The sequence below is a fragment of the Capra hircus genome, chromosome 16 (genome assembly GCF_001704415.2).
Source record: "Capra hircus breed San Clemente chromosome 16, ASM170441v1, whole genome shotgun sequence".
NCBI classification, from domain to species: Eukaryota; Metazoa; Chordata; class Mammalia; order Artiodactyla; family Bovidae; genus Capra; species Capra hircus.
The window spans coordinates 56,399,988-56,418,390 of NC_030823.1; the positions used below are offsets into that span (position 1 = coordinate 56,399,988).

General features: G+C 43.5%; 1 protein-coding gene across 1 annotated transcript in view; it reads left to right on the forward strand.

The window, feature by feature from the left end:
* The window catches only part of PAPPA2 (pappalysin 2), a 329,773-nt gene that overhangs the window by 152,066 nt on the left and 159,304 nt on the right, over positions 1-18,403 (forward strand). Inside the window, exons 4-6 of the mRNA XM_005690911.3 lie at positions 8,538-8,831; positions 10,463-10,655; positions 15,149-15,270. Coding sequence (XP_005690968.2) covers positions 8,538-8,831; positions 10,463-10,655; positions 15,149-15,270 — 609 coding nt within the window. The remainder of the gene's footprint in view (positions 1-8,537; positions 8,832-10,462; positions 10,656-15,148; positions 15,271-18,403) is intronic.

Below are 18,403 nucleotides of genomic sequence, written 5' to 3' on the forward strand. Positions count from 1 at the left end.
TAAGATTTTGGCATGAGGTTGTGTGTGTGTGAAGCACCACCCTCATCCAATAGCAAAGAAACAATTACATCATAGGTCTCCAAAGCCTCAGTAATAACATCTTCAGTTTCCATTAATCAAATTACTTCTCTCCCATGGTATGGGAGTGGTTGAGAGTTGGGGGGCAGAAATGGCTGAAAGAGTGTAAAAGGAGACAAGAAACAACACCAAGCTTGGCAAAATCTTTACCCTCGACACACTCTACTCTTAGTTCGGTCTTGCCCAGAACAAGGACTTCTTTCTCATGAGACCACAGGCGGTAAAACCAAGAAGCCAGTACAGGGCTTGGAGATGAATGATGCCTGGATTGGTCCTGTTCAAAATTTGCTTCATTTTGTAAGTGCTAGTGGCTTTTTAAACTATTTTCCATTTCTTTCTCTCCCTTTGTCTGTCAGTCCACCTCCACCACTTTCCTCCCTTGCCCTGCCCACAAGTGCTCCTTCCTTGGACCCACACACATCCTGATGGCTTTGTTCCGTATTTGCAGAGAGTGTGTTTGGAGGAGTGTGTTTCAGCCAGTAACTGGAAGTAATCACAAGGCACCTGCAGACCAGCTCTCAACTTCCTTGTTTTATGGGCATATAACATTCAGCCCTAAAAGTTTTACAGAACAGTTTTAAAGTCATTTCAACTCATGTCCTTTTCCTCAAGCCGCCAGAGGTTTTTTTTTTTAGACAGAAGTGACTTTGGGAATCATTTCCTTCCCACATGCCACTCTGGCGGTCTTGTGCTGAAGCGGGGAAAAGTTGGAACTCGGGAATACAGCATCACTTTGGGAACTTGGCTGTCTGCTACTGAGATTTCATCTTTTAATCAGCAACTTTTCTCACTTTTCTTCCTCTGCACTGTCCTCCAGACCACACAACAACCCTGTCTTATTGTTTTAGTTCGTCTCTTATAATCAAAGCTGAAAGGTCTTCTAAGAAGGCATCTGTGCTCCCCGCCAGTCCATTAAGCAACAGCTGTGCCACACGTGGCCACCACTTGCTAAATCCAGGGAGCCTCTTTCATATTGTGTTCTGTGTATAAGTCAGTGGTACTGGTATGTATTGAGTTCAAGTTCCAGTACCACATTCAGATATGCAAGAAATGTAATCTTTATTTATTCTTATATAATTGAATTTTATTTCTATTTTGAGCCTCTCTGTTGCTGGGTAGTAGAAATTTACTCTCAACATAATTTCCTTTGCTTGGAACTGTATCTAACTGCAGACCTAGCTTATAAATGCCAAGATCATAGAGGGAAGGTTCATTTTATCCTTAGTATCAGGTGATGCTGATCATCTGAAATGACCCTTATTCCCATCACAGAATCCTCCACCTTCAGGGATTCTCTGGAAGGCCCTTTGTTACCCTTCCCTCTTAGCATCACTGGGCAGCTATGCTTCTTTAGAACCAGGTTCCTTAATCAGGAACCCATCACTGGAATGAGGCAAGACCCCTCCTGTTGTCAGATCATATGCACATATTTTGAATCTTTATCCCTTTATTGGGGTCTCAAAAGATGGACTACAGTCCGTTTTATCTGGACCCACCATTATCTATACATTCCCATTATGTCCTTTTTATCTCTTCTTTCTTCCTTCAACTTAAGAGACTCTTTCCGAGGCTAAGAGGATGGTGGTGGTGTTGGTAATGTGAGGCAAAGCTTACTTTCCTGCATTTATCCACCATGCTAACTAAACCATAGTGTCCTCTCAGTGTTTCAGTGGCATAGGCTTTGGAAATCTCACAGCCAGAAAAGGACTGCTTCTTTCCTTGCTTTTCACTCTTTCATATACCTCCTATTAAGTTAATAGAGGAATGCAAGAGAGTCTGGCAGTAGGGTAAGAGGGAGGGAGCCGAGGAACCACTTGGGTGAAATGCTAGTATTTACAAAATGTTGCTGAAAGTCTCCGCTGCATAGATACTCCTGTTCTGCTCATCAGTTCCTAGAAGCCCTTTGTGGGCCAGGTACTGGAAGGTAAATGAGAGTAGAGGAAGTCCAAGTCTTAAAGTGAAGACTGAGGGGCCAAGGTATGGTTAAAACAAATATTGGTACATCTTTCTACTCCCTGTTTCAATGTGGCAGGTGACAGCAGAGAACACAAAAGAAGGAATTCTATTGTAGAAGAAATCCCATCCCTCCCAATCTGCCACCAGATTTATCGATCAGCTGTGTTTCATTTTTATCCTCTCAGATGAGGAAAGACAAACATGAACAGTGGTTTCGATACAGGAAATGATAATTAAATTTTTTAAATTAGAGAAGTGATAAGGAAAAAGATTGACACTACAGAAAAAAGGTGCCTTGTACTAATCTGACCTACCAGTAAGGTCTCTGAAGCATTTAGCTTACTTTCCCAATCCCTTAAAATTTCCTTTCCTCTTACAATCACTAATTTTAGGCCACTGCAGATCAGTTTTGAATGCCAATATAGTGTCTCTGAAGAGACTGGGCACTTGTCTATTTGCAACTCTGTTCAATTCATTTCTGTCTTCTGGCTGCCCATGGTCTCAAGATTAGAACAACCTGGAAGCAAAGTATGAGCATTTTAGAAGCAAATCAGAGCTCCTCACGTGAGAGTGTTTGTCTGCCTTGCTTGGTGATGTCTGCTATCACTCTGGGATGTTTGCCCTGTTTGTGGCCAGACCTTAGCTTTCATTTTCTAGTTGAATGAAGATGGTTAGGTGAGAGCCAGCGAAGGGTGGGGGCAAGTGAGTGCACGTGGCCAGGACGCATTAGGTTATTATAATAATATTGACAAATAGTCTAATATACCTGTTCAGTTACTTTGTTCTGGAAAATAAGCGAAATGTTTATTAATCTACATTGTTACTTCAATCTTTATAACCACCCTTTAAGGTAGGAACTCTTGTGACCACTGAACAGATCTGCAAAGAGCCTAACACTTTTAAGCAATGTCCCCCTAAATAAAGACCAATGCATTCCCAGTGAATGTCCACAGCCAGAGAAGGAGCCCTGGTCACTCCAAAGTGCAGTGGTGTAAGGCCCCACTTATAACCACTCAGAGTTGGGCCCACACATGGTACTGGTAAATAAATGAAAATGGAGGAAACTGTGGGGTGTAGGTATCTGCTTCAGAAAATGGTGCTGATTTGTTTGAATATCAGTGCAAAATAGTCCTGAAAAGTAGCATTTTGCACCATCTTTTCCTTGTTTCTACTAAGTTTCTCCAGGAAAAGCTTTGCTCATTTCCTTGAGAGGGTGAGAATTTACAGCTCCTTGGATCCTCCCTGGTCAGACCCAAATGGCAGAGAAGGCGGGAAGGAGTTGCCATTCTGGCAACTGGACTTAGTTTTTACTTATATTTCATGTCTTGTTCCTTCTTTTTAAAAATTGAAGCATAGTGATTTACAATGTTGTGTTCATTTCAGGTGTGTGTGTGTGTGTGTGTGTGTGTGCGCGCGCGCGCGCACGCATGCATGTGTTTGCTAAGTCACTTCAGTCACATCTGACTTTTTGCTACCCTATGGACTGCCAGTCTCCTCTGTCCATGGGATTCTCCAGGCAAGAATACTGAAGTGGTTTGCTGTGTCCTCCTCCAGGGAATCTTCCCAACCCAGGGATCGAACCTGCATCTCGTGAAGCTCCTGCATTGCAGGTGGATTCTTTACCACCGAGCAACCGGAGAAGTCCGTATGTGTGTGTGTGCGTGTGTGTGTGTGTGTGTATACACTTTTTCAGATTCTTTTCTGTTATAGGTTATTGCAAGATACTGGATACAGTTCCCTGTGCTATGCAGGAGGTCCCTGTTGTTCATCTGTTTTATATATAGTATATGTATCTGTCAATCACCAACTCCTATTTTATCCCTCCCCTACCTTTCCCCTTTGGTAATGATAAGCTTGTTTTCTATGTTTGTGAATCTATTTCTGTTTTGTAAATAAGCTCATTGGTATCTTTTTAAAATTTATATTCCACATATAAGTAATATCATATGATATTTGGTTTTCTGTGTCTAACTGACTTCACTCAGCATGACAATCTCTAGGTCCATCCATGTTGCTATAAATGGCATTATTTTGTTCTTTTTATGGTTGAGTAACTATATCTATATCTATATATACCACATTTTCTTTATTGACTCCGCTGTCAGTGGACATTTAGGTTGCTTCCATGTCTTAGCTATTATAAATAGTGCTGTTATGAACATTGGGATGCATATATCTTTTGACTGAGTTTTTGTTTCTTCTGGATATATGCCCAGGAGTGGGATTGCTGGATCACATGGTAACTCTATTTTTAGTTTTTTAAGGAACCTCCATACTTCTCTCTATAGTGGCTGCACCAATGTCCTTCCCCACCATTCCCAGTGTAAGAGGGTTCCCCTTTTTTATACCCTCTTCCATTTTCTTCTTAATGAAAAAAAGTCACCTTTTTTTTCAGATTTTGGATGATAGTTCTCTTTAGATTTTGAATTTTTATGCCTCCCTCAAGTGTTGGCCTAAGCCTGTGTGTGTATGTGTATATGTAATTATTATGAAAATGTGGAAGAAATTTTATAAACTAAACCATGACATAAATTAATGTCTTTCATCCCCATATGGGTGTATCAGTGTATGTGTCTCTGAGTAACTAAAATGCACTCCTCTAATAACTTAACCAGTTTGCCTTGGCTGGGATAAAGAGGGACTGAGACCAGCGTGGGGCCGCAGGGCATAGGAGGAGGAAGAACAGCACACAGGGGCGGAAAGGGTGTGAGGATGAACAGGCAGTGGTTGGACCACTTGAATGTCTGTAGCAGAGCAAGATGTACTGTCTGTGGCTGCTCATTCCCAGCCTTTCCCCTTCCCCTCATTCTGCTTAGAGATAGGAACACAGCTTACCAAGCTGAGGTGGTGACAGTCCATAACATGAATTATCCACATGGTGTCTATGATTGTCTCACTCAGTCCTGCATGTGAGCTCTCAGAGGCCCCGGAGGAGAACAGGAAGGGCTCTCAACCATAAGCCCATGGAGGCCCCTCACTTTAGAGATGAGGAGGCCTAGGGAAAAATTAAAGAGCAGGGCCAGCATCACATAGCTAGTCAGGGTCACATTTCAAAGTCTTTAAGTTCTAATGCATAACCTTGAAGTCCAGCAGGCAGAATTACCATAAGAGGTCCAGGGTCTTGTACTTTTTCCTTAGCAGGCATTGGTGTGCCCAGCACTCACTCCTCAATGAGAATATGCACTATGCTATTTAACCCACATATAGTAACTAAGGGGCTTCCCTGTTGGCTCAGACAGTAAAGAATCTGTGTGCAATGCAGGAGACCCAGGTTCTATCCCTGAGTTGGGAAGATAGAAGAGAATGGCTACCCACTCCAGTTTTCTTGCCTGAAGAATTCCATGGACAGAGGAGCCTGGCAGGCTGCAGTCCATGGGGTTGCAAAGAATCAGAAATGACTGAGTGATAGTAACTAAACTCATTACAAGTCATTCCATATAGATAATTAGGGGCTGGAAGTCTTTGGAATCAAAAACATGCTGCTGCTGCTGCTAAGTTGCTTTAGTCGTGTCCGACTCTGTGCGACCCCATAGACGGCAGATCACCAGGCTCCCCCCTCCCTGGGATTCTCCAGGCAAGAACACTGGAGTGAGTTGCCATTTCCTTCTCCAAAGCATGAAAGTGAAAAGTGAAAGTGAAGTCGCTCAGTCGTGTCCAACTCTTCATGACCCCATAGACTGCAGCCTACCAGGTTCCTCCATCCATGGGATTTTCTAGGCAAGAGTACTGGAGTGGGTTACCATTGCCTTCTCCGAATCAAAAACATAACTGTGAGTAAATATGCTCAAAGGCTTTTGCTTCGCATTAAAATTTAAGTGCTATCTGGTTAAACCTATATTCTCCTTCTTTGATAATGTATCTTAAAGGTACTGTGGAGGAGAACTCTGGCCAGTTGTCCTGAGCATGGAGGAGACTTTCTGGCAGGGTTGATGATTTGCATTTTCGCACTTCTTCTTCCCCTTATGAATAACCAAGTTGACTGAAAGGAGACTGTGAATATTTTTGGATTTGTAGAAATCTTATCTAGACTTGAGGCACAGACTTCTAGAGGTTGAGAGGTTGCTAAGAAGCCCACTGTTATCATGACCACACTCATATCCACTCGGAGTGCCCTGGGGCCTCCCTGCCTGCAGCCCTATGTCACTGACACATGCTACTTTTGCCAGCCCTTCTTGCTGGAATCTTACTTCTTTCTTTCAGCTCTAGTTCCTTTCTCTACTGCTGGAGGAGATCCCAAGAGGACTTGGGCTAGACTGACCATAGGATGAGGAGCTATTTGATATTTGCTCAGGGGCAAGAATATGGATAGAAAATAACTATTGATTGGGAAGCTTTTTGGTCTTTGGGTTAGTATTCCATGAATTGTGCTCCAAGTAATTCAGTACTCCAAATGACAAAAAGTATTCTGTCCCAAACAAGTTCTATGTCCAAACAAGTATGGGGACAAAGGATTAAAGAACATTGCTGTAGGACTTCTTAGAACTCCTAATGTAACAGTTCTCAGGTACAATGTGAATCTTCAGAAGGTTGGTATGGCACATTTTTCTCAAGCACATTTAACCACTGAGACTTCTTTTTTTTGCAAAGTGTCACCCAGGACCAGAGTTTATAAACGTAATTTGGGAAAAGCTACTCAGCATAGACACTCAAAACTTATAGGCAAGTTACAGTCTTTCAAAGTTTGATATCTGGCAAATTGGTGTAGGTATTTTTCAGAGAACAGAAATGTGTTCTCTTACAATCTTCATAGATGCAAAGGTTGATATTGCTGTTGGAGAACTGAGAGCGTGATGGAGTATGAACTTCAGTGATGATTATTACTAAAACTGGATATGTAAACGTGAAAGGGAAGGCATCTTGAGAAGTGAACATATTTCAATTCACCAGGTTTATTCAAATAGTAGGCACCCTGGATTTTTTTTAAAAAAAGATCTGTTTTCAAACTGCTTTTAAACTTTATATTGACATAATAATGATGTACAAATGAATAAAATTATACAGAATACAATTTTATGAAAGACTAATGTTGATTTTTTTTTCCCCTGGAAATAATAGAAATGATAAACAAGGGACTAGTTCTATTTTAGATGTGAAAGTAGACAGTATATCTGAGGACAAGTCTAAACATGCCTTGGTTGATGTCAGCATGACTGACTAGACTGGAAGAAACTAGAACTTGGATTTAGAAACTGTCCTGCAAATAAAGTAGTCACTAAAAAGGCACACTGAGCTGCCCATTACAGAAACCAATGGATGTGATGCTGGATACCCTGGTGATTGTGTTCTGCCCATAAAGCCATGTAAAGTAGTTGTCTCTCAGGTATTGTATAGAGTTCAGGGTGGATCATATGGAATACCATCTGGCAAAAGAAAGGCAGGGGGATTCTTCTGGGGGCTCCTGCTCTACTCAGCAGACTGCTGATATACAAAGGGCTTAGGTATGAGGAATAAAGCAAGTCCTGGAAACTAGGATCGGATCCAGGACACAAGGGTGGGGCCAGCCTGCAAACACAGCTAGGGTGACTTTGAAGCCTAGGGTTGGTTGGTCCAGACCTGTTGACATATGCTGTTTCAGGTTCTGGAGATGAGAATTGGTCTGATCCTGATAATGTTTAGGGGCAAGAAAGGAAAGTCTTCCATGGGGAGAGGAGAAAAGCAGGGACCAGACAGAAGTTAGGACACTCAAAGACCCTAAGCCTTTTCTTTTGTAACAATAGTGATACCACTGGGTGTTTCATCCAAGTCCATATTGGATGTAATGAACTCTTCTCTGAAATACCTCTCTTGGTGTTCTTGGGGAGACTGGGAGAAATGAGGGTGGAACATATTCCCTGCAGTGCCTCTGACATTTGGAATTTCACGATAGTTCAGTTGGACCTCCCTTTGTCTCAGTGGTTGTCGGTTCCTTGAGAGCATGGCTCATAAAATCAGAAGCAACATGTACAGCTGTCACTTACCGAACTCTTTCAATATGCCAAATGCTTTAAAAAAAAGAGAGAAGTGTTATTATCTCTACTTTACAGACCACAGAACTGATCTAGAATGTCAGATAGCTGTTCAAGTCCTCAGAGAATTGCGTGTGCTTTCATTTAAGACCAATGACTCTCAACCTGTGAAGTTTTAAAAAATATTGAGTCATGTGCCCTATCCTCAGCTATTTGGATTCATTTCACTGGGGCTGGCATTTGGACATCTGTATTTTTCAACACCCTGAGGTGGTTTTAATGTGCAACCAGGGCTTGGAATCTTGGCCTTCTATCACGTCGCCTTGTCGTATTGTTATCCCTGGTGTCCAGTACAACACTGACCCAAGACGAAGGTTAGAGACATGTTTATTGATTAGTTCAGAAGGTGTTTGTGGCTGAAGGGAAGAGCAGGGGCTGAATGCCACTAGAAGTTATAAACTGTTCCCCTTAGAGGCTGGAAATGAACACTGTTTCCAGAAGGCAGAGGCTGGCTATTCATTATATGCTTAGAGATATTTCGCAAACCTTCCATTGCAGGTGGTGTTGTCCTCAACCCAGCCTATTATGGCATGCCTGGCCACACCAACATCATGATCCATGAGGTGGGGCATGTCCTGGGACTCTACCATGTCTTCAAAGGGGTCAGTGAGAGAGAATCCTGCGATGACCCCTGCAGGGAGACTGTGCCGTCCATGGAGACAGGAGACCTCTGCGCCGACACTGCCCCTACTCCCAAGAGTAAGCTGTGCCAGAACCCAGAGCCTGCCAATGACACCTGTGGCTTCACCTACTTCCCAGGGGCTCCATTCAACAACTACATGAGTTATACAGGTATCACCACTGTCCTGATGGATTTCTTTTCTGTTAAAATTACGTGGAGGCCTTTATGGGCTGGGAGGGTGGAGTTATGAGAATTAGAGAGTATCATCAAGAGTCATTCATGCCAGAGAATTGAAGCGTATTTGTCATGGCATTTATTTTTCATGTCCTTGAAGAACTTACAGAAATACTGAATTTTGGAGCAGTCTCATTGACTACATTCTCCTCCACTAAAAATTAAAAGAAAAACATACCTCTGACACAGATAGTTAAAGAGGGAGAAAGTCAAACACTCTTGAGAGCCCCTTGACCTCTAGAATTTGGTTATCCTGCTTCTTTGCCACATTCTTAGGGATTTACTCTGAAGGAGAGTCCAAAAGTGATGGAGAAAGAGGTTTTGGGGTCAAGGTGGCTGTTTTTACTGGTTTTGAAGTTGATCAGAAAGATGGCTCTGGTTAATGTTAGGCTCAGAGTTCCTTTTTCTTTTATGTTATTTTAAATAGTATCAGATTCTCGTCTTCCAACACTAGCCAAGGGCTGATTCTTAGTCTTCCTATATAAAATGGTGCTATCTCACTTAAAGATGGTACTTTCCTGGTCCTGCACACAAGCTTTGTCTGGTTTTGTCGTCTTGGATTAAGCTGCTTCTTTATCCTTCCACATCTTTCCTGTTTCTGTCAAAAAGCAATACTAGTCATCATCTCCTGATAATGGACTTACATTTATCCCTAAAATTGCAGAATGATGTGATTTGATGACTTATCCTGGTGGTGAAGGAAAGAAGTAATTTTTCTATAAGGTTCAGGGACTTGTTGGTGATAAGGTTCAGAAACACCTCCCCCCCAAAAAAAAAGGTAAATGATAAGATGCTAGCCTTGCCTTTGAAGGGAAGAAAGAGTGCTGGACTAGTCCTATCCATGACCCATCAATATATTCCTATCTAAGTCTAATCTAGGCACATGATTCAGGCACATAAAATTCATAAGGACCAGCCCTCCAGCGTCCCCCAACAAGTACAGTGTCCCTTTCCAGGGCAGAGGGACCAGACAATGGGGTGCAGAGGGCAGAGCTCTTTAGACACCACCTTTGAAGTGGAGAGAGAAAACACCTAAGAAGTAAGGAGAGTGTTGTGTGCGCTTTCATGGGAAAAGACCTGGAAACTAAGATAACTCCCTTTCTAATCTTATGAAAAGTGTCCTTAATTGGGAATTTTGCCAACTCCAAAAGGAAGTTGGGGATCACCATTCCCAGGTGTGATGCTTTCTTGATGTTTTGGCTCTCTTTCCTCGAGCATCTCCACTGAATGCTCACTAACCTTGGCCAAAATCACCAGGCGTAAAGCAGGTGTCTAACTCCACACACGGTCATGGATAAAGGGTCATACGCTGAAACACTGCCATCTTGTGGTTTCCTGAATAAACAGTGTCAGCTCAGAGCAACCTGTACCGCAGGGCTTGAGTCTCTCACTGGCCCAGCCCGAGGTAAACCTCAAGCCCAGTTTGCTTTAGAGATAAGCCACTGCTCTTCTCTGCCTTCTCTTTCCCATCTCCAGCCTAGACACTTTCTGGCAAAATCTATCCCCACTCTGGTGGACCTTTCAGGGTAAACCTCCATCTCTCTTGCTCCCTTTTTTGTCTCCGCAGACGATGACTGCACTGACAGCTTCACCCCCAACCAAGTGGCACGAATGCACTGCTATCTGGACCTTGTGTATCAGCAGTGGAGCCAGAGCCAGAAGCCCACCCCCATCCCCATCCCCCCCATGGTCATCGGGCAGACTCAAAAGTCCCTCACTATCCACTGGCTGCCTCCGATTAGTGGAGTTATGTATGACAGGTGAGAGGGCGCTGGCTGTGGGTGAGCTAGTATCTTTCTCCGTGGCGTTTCTTATGAATGAGGGAAAGAGTGTGAAGCTGGGGGAACCCCAGTCTGTAACAATAAGTGTGCACCGTTGCTCAGGGCTGCCTCCGCCTCCCTGCTCCGTCCTTATCTCCTGAGCTGGGTTCCTGGGGCTCTCACGTAAGCCAACACTGGATCACGTGGGCCTGCTCCTTGGCCAGGGGCATCTCTGATATTTCCTTATGTCACAGCTGGCATGATCCCAGGAGCTGCGGAGAGGCTGACAAACGATGGTCTGGCAAAACTGAGACAGCACTTGCTTCCTGTCCAGGTCAGCTGAACAGGAGTAAGGGGCTTACTACTTGCACAGTAGTGTCTGGAAGAAGGGAAGTGCAGCGTCTTCCTCCAGGCAGTTCTGGGGGTGGGTGGGTAACTGGCTATTCAAGCCATGTATCAGGGGCTTAACTGGTTCGGGTGGGTGTTTCTAATGCCTCTTTTCTATCCTGCTATACCCTGTGCCTGCCTCCGTTATGGCTATGATAGCTCGTGCAATCATCTGTTCATTCTCCTGTGTGTTCCACTGCTCAACTGGCAGTTCCGAGGGGGTAGAACTGCTTTCTGTTATCTTGGTCTCTTGGCCTGCCACAATACACACCTAATTCATATTTAGTGAAGAGAATCATTCTAGCTAAAGTTGGTTTTTATTCATCCTCTGCATATTGCTGTAATGACTACCAGGAACATTTCTGTGGCAAAGAGAGACGGAAGGAAAAGGGTGACCTCTGACAATTGGTGGGAAGATGGGGGATGTGGTTTAATGGGGAAGGGTCGGAACCGCATCCACGACCTGCTCTCCATTTTCCTGAAACCTGCCACTCTCTTCTAAATAATCAGTGGTTGTGGTTTACTGGGGCCTTCTGTGTGAGAGGCATTCACTATATGAGATATTTTACCTGGAATTATTCTCTTTAGTCCTCGCAGTGAGCCCAATCGCTGCTGTATCAGTGAGGAATCCAAGGCAGGGTAGAGGTGAATTGGGTACATCCCCGGGAATTTCAGAAATGGAGGATGTGGAATAGATTGTGTCTGTGAATTTGGGGCTTTCTCATTGAGCAGGTGGATAGCCCCCCGTCTGTGTGTCCCACTTCCTTTCTGGGTGCCAGATCCCTGCTGAGGAGACGAGTGTCCCTGAAGCACGTTCCCATGTACTCCAGCTTTTCCGAAAACCTAGGAGAGAGGACAGGCAGAGACAGGGATGGGAGGAAGCAGGTGAATCATTTTGCAAAGTGGCTTTCCCAGCCTTCTGAGATCTTGGTACTTTGCTAGTCCAATGTGCACTTACTGCATGATGGTACTTAGACCCACAAGCCTATAAAGCAGTTTAGATTTTCATCAGCCCCCAAGCTCCCACAGACCCCTTTTGTGAGTTGACCTATATCTCTGTGATGTGTGGAAGAAACCTCTTCTGGCGAGTGTGACCTTGGGTGGCTCTGGCTGAACAGTAGGTCCTCCGTGGGTATGTGCAAACCCACATTTTTACATCAGTTTATGTAACACGTGTAAACAATTTAATCTTTCAATTCTCTCTCTGGTACAAATGTTACGATAAAGCAGACATCACTGCTGGCTGGCTGTGAGGCTGTTGGCAGAAAAGGCTGCAGTTGGCTTCCTTTTCTCAGCGAGGTGGGCCACAGCACCGAGGCCTCACGACACGTGTGTCGGGGAAACTCACGTCACGTTCCCAGGGATTTGTGTCATGCTTGGAGTTGTGTTTACTCCTCCCCAGTAGGTATTTGGAATCCTTATGTCAGAGAGGAGCCCAACCACGCACGCAGCGGCAGCCCCGGAAGAGCCAAGTACATCAGGGAACTGTGGTTTGGAATTGTGTCCGCAGTGGCCGCGAGTGCTGACTGCAGGCAGGGGTTGCAGTTAATGACACCTTTTCGTTGCCAAAGTCCTAGACACTTGATGGGATTTGGAAACTTGCTCAGAGGAATTAAGAAATTTTTGACTGTAGGCAGTTCATCTCTCTGAGCCTAAGTATCCTCACTCGTTAACAGGGATGGGAAATAATTTATGAAAAGTATCTCGTGGGGCAATGTCAGGTATTAGGCACACACTAGTGTGCTTAATACACAGCAGCTAGTAACAGATAGGAAGGCCAGAGATCCCCAAGCGGCAGGAGGGAATAGACTGCAAATGGCAGACGTTTATTTCCTTCTCTACACAAAGTTGAAAGAGGCTTCTTTCAATTCTGTGTTGAAGACACCTAGTTCTGCCTTGAGCTAACCAATGTGTTTTTCTTAGGGAAATGTTTTCCTTAAGCTATGTTAATGAAACTATGTTATCTGCTTTGGAATCTGCCTTTCTTCAAAATGGTTCCACCTAAGACTAACTTTTTCACTTTTCTCAAGCCGTGGGTCCATAATGGCTCAACAAACCAGTATCCGTGTCAATTGTTTCATGGCCAGGGGATGACACACCTCCTGCCATCCTATCTCAAAAATGTACATTGTGGAAGAGCAGCCTGGAGAAACTCCCTCGGGCTTAAGGTGTTTCTTTTATCTGATTAGAAGCTAACAGACAGTGGCTCAGCTAGTAAAGAATCTGCCTGCAATGTAGGAGACCTGGGTTTGATCCCTGGGTTGGGGAGATCCCCTGGAGGAGGGAAAGGCTACCCACTCCAATATTCTGGCCTAGAGAATTCCATGGACTGTGTAGTCCATGGGGTCGCAAAGAGTTGGGTACGACTGAGTGACTTTCACTTTCACTTTCAAGAAACATAAAACACCTTGTTAAAAACTAGCAAGCAGGCACTCTGTCTGTCCCCTTCTGATGTTTATGTCAGAAGCTTTTCCAATCTCTGTTATACTTTAACAAAACTTTGCTATACAAAAGGGTCCAAGTAGTCAAGCCTCGTCTCTGACCCCACATCAAAATCCTCTCTTCCGGAGGTCATGAATCTCGGCGTAACACACAGCTCACAGCAGCCACCTTTCAGTAGCACAATCATTACCCTTATTTGACAATACTGTTTTTCTACCATATTATCGGATTTTATTTTTCTCTTGCTGCTTCTTGAGAGACCTTGATTTGGTACCTCCGTTTGCAGATGGATTATTCACAATGGGGTTTCCACAAACTATTATGTGTAAAATAAGCTACAAGGATATGGTGTACATCATGGGGAATATGGCCAGTATCTCATAATAGCTGTAAATGGAGTATACCTTTTAAAATTGAATCACTGTATTATATATCTAGAACTTATATGATATTATATAACAACTGGCCTGGCATGCTGCAATTCATGGGGTCGCAAAGAGTCGGCCATGACTGAGCGACTGAACTGAGCTGAACTGAACTGAGACTTCAATAAATTAAAAAAAAATTCTAAGTATCAGAAACAGGCTTCATCAAGTGATTTACCCTTGCTATTTAGCTATTGACATTACTCTTCAAGCTATGGTGCTTGAAGAGCTCTTCATAGTCTTATTAATAGTCTTAAGGATGCCCACAGAATAAGCTCTCACTGAGGGACCGCTTAGACCAGTCTCCGTCCTAATTGCTAGGCACAGAAAAAATAGAGCTCAGCCTGGAACCCCTCCAGGAGAAGGAATGGGAATGAGGATTGTTAATACTAAATATCAGTGTCCCAAGACGTGAGCTAGAAGATGCAGTGGGTGCCCAGAGGGGAGAGTGCTGGTCATCCAGAGGAGTCAGGCTGAGTATCATTGCAGAGGATACACTTGCATGGGTTTTGAGGGATGAATAGGAGCTTGCTAAATAAAGAAGCTTGGAAAGTCGACTTAGCAGGAGAGAGTACATCATGTTTCATGAACTGTGTGATGGGCAGGATGTTTTTGTAAAGCAGTGATTTGTTATTGTGATGGGAACATAAAATTCATGAAGAAACTGAAGGAGGTAAGGCTAGAGCTCTTCTCTGAAGGATCTTGGGTCATGATCAGGAATTTAGGTGTACCCCCATAGATGTTGGAGAACCAAGAGGCATTACATTTCATATGACCCTTACATGTGTGATTAAAAAGTAGAGTGTTAAAACATAAGACCACATATAGCTAGTCAGTTTACTGTGAAAACTGCTGTTTGTTTTACTCACGGGAATGCAAGGAGCCTTTGGCTGACTTACAGAGAGTCAGCATAGAAGCTGTTTTATGCTGAAGGATTCAGATTGTAATTATTTTGTGTTGACCATTGCTGGGATAGAAGTCCTCTTTCATCTCCACAGGCCTCCTTTATGACTTAGTTAAATTCTTCTGCTTCATAACCTTGAGATTTTCATGTCACTCTGAATTTTGCAAAGGTGAGGTCTATACAAGAAGGGAGTTGCGAAAGAGTTGTGTTCCCAGTTACCCCCAGGGCCTCCATACCCACTGTCACTTCCCTGCCCCCAAAAGTGGTCTGAACTTTGTTATCCCAGTTCATCTGACCTATTCTTCCCGTCTCCACCCCCCACGCTGTTTTTGCAGGGTCCCGGGCAGCATGTGTGGCGCCTGCACTGAAGATGGGACGTTCCGTCAGTACGTGCACACAGCTTCCTCCCAGCGCGTGTGTGACTCCTCAGGTTACTGGACTCCGGAGGAGGCTGTGGGTAAAGGACCATGGCTTTTTCATTTACACCTCAGTGGCCACTGAGAATGGGGGTGGAGGTAAAGGGTGAAGTGGTGGTAGTGAGAATAAGGCCGTGCACGTGCGTGTGTCTGCAAGTGACTCTGGCTGGGATCTTTGTGCGGATGGCCCACCGGTGCTCAAGGTGGCGGTGGCTGTGCTGAGTCAGAGGACAGATGAGGGGCAGAGGGAGGAGAACTCTGGGGACGACTTCAGGATGAGCTGGCTCAGGCACGTCATGTTACTTGTGCCCGCCAGCCCATGGAACAGCCTTGCCACAGGATGACGTAAGCTGATCTTGCCCACCCCCCCCCCCCCATCAGGGAACACTCATGCACACTTACTGAGTCAGCCGGGGTGGGGGTGGGGTAGACTAGGTGTTCCAAACTCATCGTTCTCATCTATGCTGTTTTATGAGTTTATTAACTTCTGGTTCTGGTTGTGCTTTGGATGTGATCTAAGCTAGGCTCTGGGAGGGGAAAATGTTTTTAGCTGTCCCCTTTCCTGTCCCTCCTTCCAACTTCTCAGTTACATATTCACTCACATATGTATATCAGTGCCTTACAGCAAATTAGAGTATGAATGCTATCCCAATTTGAGTCCCAAATATGCTGTTGACATGAGTTTCAGCATCTTCTGATGAATGGCTTGACTTCTTCCATCATCACTGTCCTGTTTGGTCCATCAAACCATCAGTATTTACCTAGTCATCATCTTCTCTTTTTTCTTTTATTAAGATTGCAAAAACAACTCAATCAGATGTGTTAGGCGTGGTCCTATTTGAATTAGTTTGCAGTTTTGACTCTGATAAGAAGAAAAGGAGAACTTTGGTCTAAGAATCTACCATGTCCCCTTGGGCTCCTAGTTACGCAAACAACAGGAGCCTGAAGGAGAAATCTGGAGGGAGACAGTTGACCTGACTGATCATATAGGACGTTTTTCAAATGAGTTTTCAGGGCAGAATGGAAAGTGACTATAAAATTTACATTGGCACTGAACAGGACTCATTTAGAGATTGGCATTTCATAAAAAGCCATTCTTGTGGCAAACAGTTTGTTCTGTGCTAGTGTTTTAATGCCTATTTGACTGTCTGGCCTTGTACTTTTTTCCTTTTTAATTCTTGGAAAAATTCAAAGTTATCTGGTAGAGGTGAAAGGAATTAGAAGTTCTGGGTTCTAACTCTTGTATTGTGTCTCCAAGCAAACCAAATTAGCTTTTAGGGCCTCCACTCCATCTTTTCACATGAGATCATAAGAAAAACTTTCTGACAGACTGCTACTGTTGAGGAGTCGGCTTCAAAGGGCCTGCAGTCTGCTAGTATTTGGGGATGACTACTGGAAAATACTGCTGGGAAATACTGGTATTTCCTTTGTTTTGAACAGGTGAAGAATCAAGTCATATTTTAAATATATAAAATGAAAGGAATTGACTCCCAAGCAGAACACACACAAACACATATAATTACAGATATGATCAAAATGTATTTAGTGACACTTATTGGACATTTATTGATCACCAACTACATTCTGAGTGTTGTGAAGATTAGAAAATTGAGCCAGATATATTCCCTACTTAAATATCATCATCTTGGAGAGAACTTCCCTGGCTACATGATCTGAAAAAGCCCCTAGTCTCACCCCATCATTCTCTAGTCCTTTTTCCTCCTTTATTTTTCTTCAGAGATGACATTACCATTTGAAATTACACCTCTTTATTTACTGTTGCACCTATCACCCTATGGTAAGATATATGTGATCAGTATCTTTATCTTGTTCATTACTCAATCTCTGATACCTAGATTAGTGCTAGATGTAAGAGAGGCATACAGTCCATTTTTATTGAGTAAACAAATGAATGGATTCACAATATAGGGAAAAAACAATAGGGACTGAAAGATGTAACACATACACACACACACACACACACACACACACATTTGAACTTATTTCCTCTGGGATATGGAACATTGTTTTCCAAATCCTGAAGGGCTAAGTCATTCTATTTTTGCACATACAGTTTGCAAATATTCCTATGAAACATCATACAGATCTTCTATACTAAGTAAGTGAAAGTGAAAGTCACTCAGTCCTGTCTGACTCTTTTCAACCCCATGGACTATACAGTCCATGGAATTCTCCAGGCCAGAATACTGGTGTGGGTAGCCTTTCCCTTCCCCAGGGGATCGTCCCAACCCAGGGATCAAACCCTGGTCTCATGCACTGTAGGCGGATTCTTTACCAGCTGAGCCACCAGGAAATACTAAATAAGGCAGGGCTTAAATAGGCCTTATTTTATAAAAGGACACTAAGGCTTAGAGAGACTGGCCACAGTCACACAGCTAATGCACAGCACCAAGTAGAGTCTAACTACGGTTTTTTAACTTAGCAGTTTTCTTTTAATTCCCTTTGTGGGATATAAAAGGAAACCACCTTGTATACAGATTATTTCCGCAGAGATGACCTTAATATGTTAGCAATATTTTATTTTTCACCATTACATTTTTGGCTACCTGGCTACTGAATCTCCTTTTTCTTCTACTCAAGAAAAGTGTTTCTATTTCCTGCGTGCAGTTTCCTGATCTCCTGCCTTACACATATCTGAACTAAAGGGGAAATTTCAGTGTATGGTTTTAAAGTTCAACTTACAGTCCTTTGGAAGGCTTTCTAAGGTATGATCTTAGGGAATCAAAGTTTTGTGAAGAGCCTAGTTAAACAGTGTAGCAACAACCTGAAAAGCACTTTGGCCTTATTAATAAAACAGGGTTTCAGAAGCATTACTTTATCATAAATTATTAATAAACTAAATACAAATAATTCTCCTTGGTGCAAGGATTCTTATTTTAATTTTTAAAAATGTTTTAAATTTATTCATTTATTTATTTTTGGCTGTGCTGGGTCTTCACTGCTACATGCGGGATTTCTCTAGTTGCAGCGAGCAGGGGCTCAGGCTTCTCATTGTGGTGGCTTCTCTTGTTGCAGAGCTTGGGTCTAGAGTGTGGGCTGAGTAGTTGTGGCGCATGGGTTTAGTTGTGCTATAGCATATGGAATCTTCCCCAACCAGGGACTGAACCTGTGTCCCTGCATTGGCAGGCAGACTCTTAACTCCTAGACCACCAG